The sequence below is a fragment of the Oncorhynchus keta genome, chromosome 21 (genome assembly GCF_023373465.1).
Source record: "Oncorhynchus keta strain PuntledgeMale-10-30-2019 chromosome 21, Oket_V2, whole genome shotgun sequence".
NCBI lineage: Eukaryota > Metazoa > Chordata > Actinopteri > Salmoniformes > Salmonidae > Oncorhynchus > Oncorhynchus keta.
The window spans coordinates 28,526,233-28,537,844 of record NC_068441.1 but is presented as its reverse complement, the minus strand read 5'-3'; the positions used below and the strand labels follow the sequence as shown (position 1 = coordinate 28,537,844).

At 39.8% G+C, this 11,612-nt stretch overlaps 1 protein-coding gene across 1 annotated transcript; it reads right to left on the bottom strand.

The window, feature by feature from the left end:
- Positions 1–1,680: 1,680 nt before the first annotated feature.
- Positions 1,681–10,554, bottom strand: LOC118399888 (microspherule protein 1-like). The gene is made up of 8 exons (XM_052474566.1): positions 10,531–10,554; positions 4,646–4,784; positions 4,325–4,400; positions 4,190–4,218; positions 3,925–4,017; positions 2,711–2,778; positions 2,408–2,495; positions 1,681–2,036 (listed from the first exon to the last, which is right to left on the bottom strand). The coding sequence occupies exons 1-8, from the start codon at positions 10,552–10,554 to the stop codon at positions 1,882–1,884; spliced, it is 672 nt and encodes a 223-aa protein (XP_052330526.1). The 3' UTR covers positions 1,681–1,881.
- Positions 10,555–11,612: the final 1,058 nt, after the last annotated feature.

Genomic DNA, 11,612 nt, shown 5'->3' with positions numbered 1-11,612 from the left:
ATGACCGCACTTTGGTGTGAAACGTGCAAATCAATCCCAGAACAACAGCAAAAGGACCTTGTGAAGATGCTGGAGAAAACAGGTACAAAAGTATCTAAATCCACAGTAAAATGAGTCCTATATCGACATAACCTGAAAGGCCGCTCAGCAAGGAAGAAGCTACTGCTCCAAAAATCACCATAAAAAAGCCAGACTACGGTTTGCAACTGCACATGGGGACAAAGATCGTACTTTTTGGAGAAATGTCCTCTGGCCTGATGAAACAAAAATAGAACTGTTTGGCCATATTGACCATTGTTATGTTGGAATGAAAAAGGGGGAGGCTTGCAAGCCGAAGAACACCATCCCAACCGTGAAGCACGGGGGTGGCAGCATCATGTTGTGGGGGTGCTTTGCTGCAGGAGGGACTGGTGCACTTCACAAAATAGATAGCATCATGAGGTAGGAAAATTATGTGGATATATTGAAGCAACATCTCAAGACATCAGTCAGGCAGGAAGTTAAAGCTTGGTCGCAAATGGGTCTTCCAAATGGACAATGACCCCAAGCATACTTCCAAAGTTGTGGCAAAATGGCTTAAGGACAACAAAGTCAAGGTATTGGAGTGGCCATCACAAAGCCCTGACCTCAATCCCATAGAAACATGTGTGGGCAGAACTGAAAAAGCGTGTGCGAGCAAGGAGGCCTACAAGCCTGACTCAGTTACACAAGCTCTGGCAGGAGGAATGGGCCAAAATCCACTCAACTTATTTTGGGAAGCTTGTGGAAGGCTACCCGAAACACTTGACCCAAGTTAAACAATTTAAAGGCAATGCTACCAAATACTAATTGAGTGCATGTAAACTTCTGACCCACTGGGAATGTGATGAAAGAAATAAAAGCTGAAATAAAGTGGTGATCCTAACTGACCTAAGACAGGGAATGTTTTACTAGGATTAAATGTCAGGAATTGTGAAAAACTGAGTTTAAATGTATTTGGCTAAGGTGTATGTAAACCGCCGACTTCAACTGTAGATATCCATGGTAGCAAGATCTTATCTATTTTTACTAACTTTATATTAACATTTATTGTAGTGAGAATTTATTTACTTCAAGATATGAATATAAATAAATAATTTCCTCTATTATTCTGACATTTCACATTCTTAAAATAAAGTGGTGATCCTAACTGACCTAAGACAGGGAATTTTTACTAGGATTAAATGTATTTGGCTAAAGTGTATGTAAACTTCTGACTTCAACTGTACATACATGCACAATATCCCTTTTCAAGTGATTCCCTATCCTGGTCCTAAATGCATTTTTGCATGTACCAGCTCAACCTAAACCAATCTGTATGGGGGAAAAACAGAATTAAAACCACTTCATTGTCTTATATGCACTGTGGAACCTCATGATATGAATGCCAATTTAAACAAGACTAAACTGGTGTTATGGTCCTGTAGTTTTGAAAGTATAATTGAGGGTCTTTGAGATAAGATTCACCTTAAAATACCCAGCAGTGGAAAGGTTACCAAATATCACAACCATTCTCAGTGTGTGGGTGTCCTGCTCTTACTCCACTGTATAACCATAACCAAAGGGGTTCTGGGTTCCTTTCATTCAAGTCTGTGCTCCTTCATGTGGACCTCATTGCTCTGTATGTAGGAGCTGGCTGGGCAGTAGACAAAGGCATGTGCCTTGGCCTCTGCTCCACTGAGGCAGCACAGCTCTCTCTCTCTCTCACTGCTGGTTCATCTTAGCTGCTTCTGCCTTAATGAGTGAGATCAGCTTACTTAAATTACTTGTGAGGTTCATGTATTATAAAGAGGTGGCTGTTGTTGTTTATGAAATATACCCTTTGCCACTTTGAACACATTTCTCAATCATATTCCCTGCCATTTAAGTTGTCCAGAACCATCCACACACCTCCACCACAGAGTTATTGTTGAGTTTCCACTTGTAGCCAGACAAGACTGGTCTGCCGTCTATGTAGATGGGCCTGCGGCCTTCGTTGGCTATGAAGAAGTCTCCGTTGTTCTTTAGTTTAATGATCCCTGTACATTATGGACATATAATTATAAACCAGTTATAAACACACAATGACAAACTAGGTAAAGTCCTGATAATATTACCCCATGATAGACATTTAGCAGAAAACAGTCACATTTTAACAGGGTATAATTTCACTAAGGTGACGTGAGGACAAGACAAGCACTGCCCTGTAGAGTCCAGATAATACTGGTTGTTCAGCTTTAGACCCAGATAATGCAGATAGGGGGTGTGTCTGAAATGGCATCTTATTCTTTACATAGTGCACCATTTTTGACCAGGGCCTATAGCGCCACCCTGTAGGGTTCCATTTCAGTCACAACCAGTGTTAAATGAGGACCTATGTCATGGTGCTGCATGTGATGTAGTGAGTCACCTTGTTTCCTGGAGATCTTCCAGGCAGGTCCTTCCAGAGACAGATCTACATCGATCTGCTTGTCCTTGGTGGCTCTGCCCAGGGTGATCTAGAGGAACAGTCAGATCAGCTTCATAAAATACAGGACATTTAGCAGACCAAAGGAAGTTAGTCATGTGTGCATATATTTTCATATTTTGTAAGCATACATTTCCGTATAATTAACCTGCTCCACAGTCATCTTACTATGGTGCTAATATAATTTGGTCTTGGACGGTCTAATGTAAATTCAGTTAACTGTCAAATCTGAAATTAGCTGCTCACCTCTCGTGACCCCATCCGGCCTCTCAGCGCTGCCAGTGTCTGGTTGTCAAAGTCTGGAGAGTTCATCCCTGAGAACAAAACAACATAAAGGGCTAGATTCTGTCAGATCCGCACAAGCCGACACCCGCATAGCGGTTGTTTTGTCAAATCCACAAGCGGCTCCTTGCGTTGGCAGTGTCCGAAAAGCTATTGGACACAACAAAACCACCCGACTTTATAATCTGACAAATCCCATGCAGCCATGTTAGAAGTTAATGCATCCGCGTTAACAAGTTCTATTGTCTACACCTCAATTAGACTGATACTAGGCTATAAATCCCCCTATCCTATTCGAGATCCTTATTCTATCCCACCTCAAAACCATCACAGATGCCCTCCTTGACCCCCTGCAGTTCGCCTACAGAGCCAACAGGTCACTGTCAAAATGGGTCTCCAATTAAATAAAAATGTTGTGTTTGTGTTGGAAAGAGAAAGAGAAAGATTAATGCTGAAGAGAAAAAAATATCCAATCAGGATTTTCTTTTGTGGTCTCTGGGTTGAAAAACCTAGCTAGCTCAGTCAGCCATTGACTAGGCCTTCAGAAGAAGGCCTCAGCCATACAACTGTATTAGAGCCGAATTTTGGAATAACAGTGAAATGAACCAATCACATTTTGACTTGCAATGGGTGGGGCTGTTTAGCTATCTCTGAAAATAATGACTGAAACATTGTTACGTGTAAACTTTTTAACCCAACTGGCCACAATGTTCTTTAAGCGCTCAACATTAGCTACACACAGATGAATGCCTATTTTATTTTGTCCATCTCCACTGAACAGAATTAGCTGTTTTGGGGTGCAACAAGACAACAGAGGGGTACTTTAGTTTCAGGGCACCTTACACACAGCGCCTGTGGTACAGTCAGTTCCCCCACTGAGCTTTAGCGTGTTAGACACTGTCTGTCTGTCTGGAGGAGTGGCTTCGGGACAAGTCTCTGAATGTGCTTGAGTGGCCCATCCAGAGCCCAGAATGAACCCGATCTAACACCTCTATGGATACCTGAAATTAGCTGGGCAGCAACTCCCCATCCAACCTGACAGCACTTGAATACAGCTGTGCCAAGCTTGTAGCGTCATAGCCAACAATTTAATCCATTTTACAAAAAGGCTGTAACGTAACAAAATGTGGAAAAAGTTAAGGGGTCTGAATACTTTCCGAATGCACTGTATTGCTCACCTGTGATGCTGTCCACCAAGACCTGCCAGCGTGGTAGCTCCTGTTCCAGCTGTCTTATCTCCTTCTTCTGATGGCGGTCAGAGATCATCAGCTCTGAGAGTGAGGAGAAAATGAGGAAGGGCAGGAGAGATGACGCAAATAATTTCTACTCCAATAAATCATTAACATGCATTCAGTTGCTCTGAATTTGGTCAATGAAGCACCTTCTTTTTATGTGTTAGTAATGTGTAATTTATATACATGTTTCTATGGTTGAGTAACCCACCATGCTCCAGCACCTCATCCCTGCTCTCCCTGGGTAACGAGACAGAGACACTGATTAAAATGACCGACACGAGAGGAGCTCTGAATTTAACCTCAGGGAAACTTTAATTAATTGTGGTCAGAACGTTTCTCTTACTTTAGCTTAGCATCATCCACCAGCTGCTCAGCATCAGAGAAGTTGAGAACTTGGTTTCCTTTAGGGAGAGGTTGAACTGCAAAAGAGAATCAAACCATACAATAAGGCTCAACTCACTTAGTTTTAGTTTAACAGTCAAACATTTGTGTATAGTTAACTTAAAAAAATATATATATAGTAACTACACTCCATGGATGTCAAGTGATGGGCTAACAGTGTCCCAAATGGCACCACTACTTTTGACCAACTACAAGGGAATAGGGTGCCATTTGGGATGTAAACTGTGTAATGAACAGATAATCCCAGTTGAGTTTTTCTCACCACTCTGGTCCTCCAGCAGATAGTACTGTTTGAGTAGCTGCCAGTGCACCAACAAGCTCTTGGGAGTGCGGGAGGGATAGAACACACTGGGGTGCTTACTCAGCATCTCCTGGAACACCTCCAGCTTGGGCTGACTGCTCTGCTCATCAGAAGAAGGAAAAAAAACACATATTTAAATAAATGCACACTCACTTCTTCAAACGGACACAAATACAGTGCTATCAATCACACACACTTAAACATATGCAGCGAAATACATATTTCACCACAATGATTTTTCCAGCCTCATTAAACTTAGTTAATGACCGATCCATATACACACACAAGTGCATATAAATGACTATATGCACGTGTATATGAAGTCCACACCATATGTATTTGGACAATGAAGCTGAAATGTTACATGTGGCTCTATACTCCAGCATTTTGTATAGAAAGTCATTTTTTATTAAAGTGTATTTTCATACAGATCAGCTTTAATATTGCATATTCGGGAAAGTATTCAGACCCCTTGAACTTTTCCACATTTTGTTATGTTACAGCCTTATTCTAAAATGGATTAAATAAAACAGAACATACACACAATACCCCATAATGACAAAGCAAAATTACTTTATTATTTTCCCTTAACCCTTCCATCTCTCCCCTAAGTGGAGTAAACTAATGGACAGCAACACTTAGGCTTCTACTTCCAGCTTATACATACTATATACATTTTACGGACTCTTGTTTGTTTTTAATCCCATCCTTCAGCTCCACTCAACCCCTCCCATCTACCTCTCAACTGTGCTGCTTCACAAAACTTCTGAACCTCTATTCTCATAGATTCTACATATTGCAAATTAAAGAAACATTTTTGCGAAGAGTATAATTTTTACGGATGCACAATATATTGGTGAGCATATCGGAATTGGCCGATATTTGCTAAAAATGCCAACATCGGCATCAGCTGATGTGCAAAACCGATGTCGAAGCTGACGTGCATAGCTATATAATGTAGGTAGATGACGTAATGACGCCATGAAAAATACAGAGCTACACAGAACAAAAATATAAACATACTAAGAGCACACTACCAACAACAACAGTGGGTCAAAAAAGTATTTAGTCAGCCACCAATTGTGCAAGTTCTCCCACTTAAAAAGATGAGAGAGGCCAGTAATTTTCATCATAGGTACACTTCAACCATGACAGACAAAATGAGGGGGAAAAAAAATCCAGAAAATGACATTGTAGGATTTTTAATGAATTTATTTGCAAATTATGGTGGAAAATAAGTAATTGGTCAATAACAAAAGTTTATCTCAATACTTTGTTATATACCCTTTGTTGGCAATGACAAAGGTCAAACGTTTTCTGTAAGTCTTCACAAGGTTTTCACACACTGTTGCTGGTATTTTGGCCCATTCCTCCATGCAGATCTCCTCTAGAGCAGTGATGTTTTGGGGCTGTTGCTGGGCAACACAGACTTTCAACTCCCTCCAAAGATTTTCTATGGGGTTGAGATCAGGATAATATAATAATAATAATAATAATAAATAATAATAATAATAAGCCAGGAGACTGGCTAGGCCACTCCAGGACCTTGAAATGCTTCTTACGAAGCCACTCCTTCCGTTGCCCGGGAGGTGTGTTTGGGATCATTGTCATACTGAAAGACCCAGCCACGTTTCATCTTGATAGAGGAAATTATATTTGAAATGATTAATTATGTATACATTATTGATTAGAACCATTTATACTAATACTATTATGAGTTCTTGGTTAAGCTGTTACTGAAAATGTAAGCAGAACGAATTAATTGTCTGTGCCTCTTGGGAAGTTTAAGGGGAGAGAAAGATATAACTTTTCAGACAAGATAAGAATGTTTGGGTTATGTTCCATTGGTGGGAGAAAAGTATATCTTTTAGACAGATTGGAATGTCTGGTTTATGAGGGGAGTAGAAAGCATCTCCGGACCTAAACAAAAAACAACGGGGCTATCGTGGGAAACTGATGATGTCATTTTGAGTTTATAACCTGTGGAAATCTGTGTATGGAGTTAGTACTCTCTGGAATTAAACGCTCTTACCTGGCTTTTAAGACTGGTCTCGATCTACTTCATGCATAATTAATGAACTTACACCTCATTAATGAATTAGAAACGAGTGCGAAATTGGTTTTGGCAATTAAAACATAAAGGAATTCCTCTATCAATTTGGTCCTTCGAGCCGGATCTAAATATCTCTACATGTTATCTGAAGGTAATACGCTGAAAATCGTGCACGGACAAGTTTTTGACTCGTTTTACTAAAGACCTGACCTCTGAATTGAGGTTAAAATTGAAACAGGCCTGCGTATTATCACAGAGGACAGGGAGGGTGACTAGATTCAAACGAACAATGCTGTTCCCAGTCGTCAGCAGGTAAAGTAGCCTTTATTCTCGAATTTGGGAGGGATTATTTAGGATATTTATTGATTAAAATGTTATGAAGGAGTTGAATTTGATCAATAATAGGTGCTTGAATATTCCGAACAAATAAAATGGGTTTCTACCGGGGGTATTAACCAGGATATCGATAAAAAGGAAGCAGGTCCGAAATTGATCTGAGGTAAGGTGCACTACCATCAAATAAACTAGAGCTTAATAAAGCCTGGTCTTGCAAGCCAGAAGGATTATTAAGGAGTGATATAGTACGCATTGGAGAATTAGGACGCTTGTTCCGTACAAATAGGATGGCCAATAATTCAATAAACATACCTAAATAAAGTTTTTACCTAATAGTCTATCTGTATATGGGAAGCTGACTGTGGAAAGTAGCAGATAGATATGTTAAAACAGGTGAGGATAAATTTGGCTTGGTGAGAAGGCAGGGTAATTCTAGGCGAACAGAATAAATGAACCTGTACAATGCTGAAATAAATTAATATCAAATGATAAGTGATTAGTCTAGAGTAGTGAGATTTGAGACATTAACGTTGAAAGTCCCAAAAGGAATATCCTATGGGCGAAATGGGATGTCCGATCAAAAGTCTTCTATAGACGTGGTTCACAGGAGAGGTCAACTTAGTCTAGATTAGTGACATTCGAGACATTAACGTTGAAAGTCCCAAAAGGAATATCCTATGGGTGAAATGTGATGTCCGATCAAAAGTCTTCTATGGACGCGCTTCACAGGAATGGAAAATACATACTGATTATTTTTAAAGGAACACACACATAGGCAGACAGAATAATAACTAGAAGTAACTAAGTAACGGTAAATTACAAATTTATAGAACTGCACGCACATAGAATTTAAAAATGAACAAAAATGAACAAAAAGTAACGTATTCTAAAAATGATCTGATTTCTGTTCTCATTGCGGGGAACAAATAAAATGCCTTATCTTAAAGGGACAGTGCACGGTAATCACAATGGTTTGAGTATATGACAGTGGGAAAAAAATATTGTGGGTCGACAATTCGAAGATAGAAAAATTAGTTACATGATACCTCAAGGGATTTAAAACAAACGATGTGAGGGGATTATCATAATTTAGGTTTTGTTTTTGTAGTAAACGTTTGGGTTAAGGGGATTTCCACGTTCCCAGAGACAATGCATTTTTAAGGCGTACACTCACTAATGCTGGTCTGAGTTTGTAATTAGACAAGTGAATAACGTATTGGGAAGAGAGTTGTAATGAAAATACTAAGTCAAAGACGAGACAGTTACTTAGAGCAAAAGGGGTTCTAAATGATAACAAAGAGACAATTATAATTTATGCCCATCGAAAAGCTTTTATAAAATTAGCGAATTTAGAGATGTTGGGTGGGGTGGTAAATTATAATTCAGGATTTGAACAGTTGTGATAAATAAGGTTTGGTTAATCGAACAAGAATTATTTACAATTCATTTGAAGTCACTACGAATTGGCAGGTTGAGCGCTTGATGATGACGTCACTAGCGAGGCACTTTTGTCACTGGGGATAACGGAGCAAATCGTATGGCTGTTAGTGTGTGGATCGAGGTTTCGAGTAACTTTTCAGAAGTTGATATAAAAGTGTTTTGTTAATTTGTTTACTGGTTATGGTCAATTTTAGGGTTTGATTTAACTTAGTTGAACAGTGTGTTCTGGCGGGTTTAGGTAGAACTCTTTGTTCCGGGACGGATGGGAGTTACCCAAAAGTAAGTAAATTAAAGGAGCCATGAGGGAATGCGAATGCATATTTATTAAATATCGGGGATTAAATTACGGATTCCTTACACTATGAAATGTACGACATTTGCGGCAGAGAGAAAAAGTAATGCATTGGATAATAATGTTATCGGGTTAATTGTATCTAAAGGTAGCATGGTCATTTAAGTAAACATATCCGTAGACGATGTTTAAAACTTATGATTAATGATTTGAGTCAAAGGGGAATTATCATTAGGTTTTAGTTATAGTTCACTTATTGAGTTTCTGATTCGAGGTAGCATTAGTGAATGATAGTTAGGGGTGTGGTGTCTCACTTTTAGAGGCCTCCTGGGATTATAACTTTGGGGAGAGTGGGGGAGAGAGCAGCTTTAAACGACCAAATTGAAAAAGGTCTGCAAATTATACACATGGAACAACTGTTAGAACTGTTTGTTTTAGTGCAAGGGTATTTTAAAGAGGCACGCTCACATATGGAACCTTATGAGATGTTATTTTATGGGTTTTAATTACACAGGCGACTATTTCTATTGTAAGGATAAAGGGTTCTTTATGTCTAATATGGTATGACCTTTTGACCTTATCATGACTGGCTTCTGAGGTCTGATCAGCCTCAGGGGAGAGTCATTTGTATAATGAATGGGGTCATATTGAGTTACTAGTTTTTAAGGTAAATTCATTAGAAATTAAGCAGTTTCGGTTGAGGGCTTAGAATTACTGTTTGAACCGCAAATGAGAAAGTGGTTCAGGATTCTGTCTTATAACATTCGCTGTGAAGTTTTTTGAATGGGATATTAGGGATTTGGTATTGTAACAGAGAGAAAGTCATATTTATCATTGTGAATAAATAGGGGAAGATAACATATATTTTGAGCCAACAGGGCAGAGAAGGAAATGAGATATTTTTGTTTGGTTTTAACACCCGTGTACAGAAGTGTCAAAAGACGGGGGACATTACCTGTGTAATAAGGGAGGGTGTCCGTATGGGGATTACATGATAACCAACTTGGGACAGTTCTGGGATTGGAGAAGAGGATATCCTTATGGCATAGGGGTTCCCACAAAGGTGGATAGGTTTTCCATGATATGGGGGAAACCTGGGAGCACTGTTGAACTTTGTAAAGGTGATGAAATCCTACTAACCATCAAAACTATTAAGCTCTCTGATGCAGGCACTTACACCCTCGGACTACAAAGGACCGTGTCAGACACGATGGGTGTGTTTTCTATTAAGGTACTGCCAAAATCAGAGGTCCCAGACGAACCAGGGCCAGGCACACTCCTCTACCACCCCTGCCACCACTGTGTTAAAAATCCTATTCAGGTAATTTATGTTAGACTATTCAGCTATTGATCAATTAGGCACGGAGACTGGTTTTGATGGTAGGGACAATTTGTGGCTGTCTTATACAGAACAGACTTGCTTAGGATATGCTTCTTGCTAGTCAGGGGGGCGCCTGCAAGATGTTCGGTGAACAATGTTGCACGTATATTCCTAATAACACCAGTCCAGATGGTAGTATATCTAAGGGCCTTAATGGGCTTGATGCACTATCTGCTGAGATGAGACCATGGCAGGGGGTGGAGGAGTCTGACTCTTAGTTGGGAGCCTGGTTTGGTAAGTACACTGGTATGGTGGTTACTGGATTTCTGAAGCTAATTCTTGTATTATTTGTTATTGATGTGTTGTGCTGCTTGCATCATACCGTGTTTTAAGAAGTCTGTTACAGATGTGGTGAAGGCTTCAGGCATGATGCCTTTGCTTGATGCTCCAGTTGGAGAGGCTGAGGTGAAGCATGCTTTCAGGGGAGGATGAGACTGACTGAGGATGACCCATGTATGTTTGTTCTCCCTGTCGTGAAGGGTGGCATGGTGCCCACCTGGTGCAGGATAGGAATAGCTGAGATGACCAGATGGGTTATAAGAATGCTTTGTTCTGCTTTACTCTGTTTTCCATGACCAAAGTTTTATTCCACACTTTGCAACACATATTAAACCCATGTTATTGTCAGATAGAATACTGAGGGTCCCCAAGGAGAGGGCTTGTTAGTGTAGGAAGGATTTTTAATATGGTTGGAATTTATTAGACCTTGATTGATTATTATGAGTTTTTGAATGGTGTTGCATTTAGCAGGAATGTAGGACATCTGTGATGATTTAGGATTATTGTTAGGATTAATATAGATTATTTGAGGAAATGTGGGGAATTTGGAGAAAAGCCGCTCATAGACATGTTTTTTTCTAAAAGAGGGTCCATGGGTTTGGATGGAGCCAAACAGTGAGACATGTAGTTCAAATTTGGAAAACATGAGAAACATAGCTATAGACAGATAGGGGAACAGGCAGACAGAGGAGCCCTCCCCCGCACTGCAGAGACCTTGAAGGTTGGAGAGCAGAGAGAAGTGTAGAAGGGGAGCCAGGACGAGTAAAGATAACATAGTGTGTAGATAAGATAACAGTTACTGAATGGATACAAAAGCGAGAATTGGACATGTGGAAAATGAAAGGGACACTCCTAAATGATAATGTCAGACAGGATAATATACTAAATCTTACCTAAGTCATTGTTTAAAAATAAGGCAAGGTTGTTACCTGGGCAGAGCCAGGTAACAAAAGGGGGGATGGGTAAATGGTGTTCTAGAATAGGATAAAAAAAAATGTTTTAGCTAATAAACAGAACGAATAAGAAACTGTTTTATTAACCAAATCTGTATGTCCAAGATTTTATACACTACAGGAGAACTACAGATGAAGTCACTCAATCCAGTCCCATACCAAGGCCTCCTGGTGACAGCTAGCTGAAAGAGCTA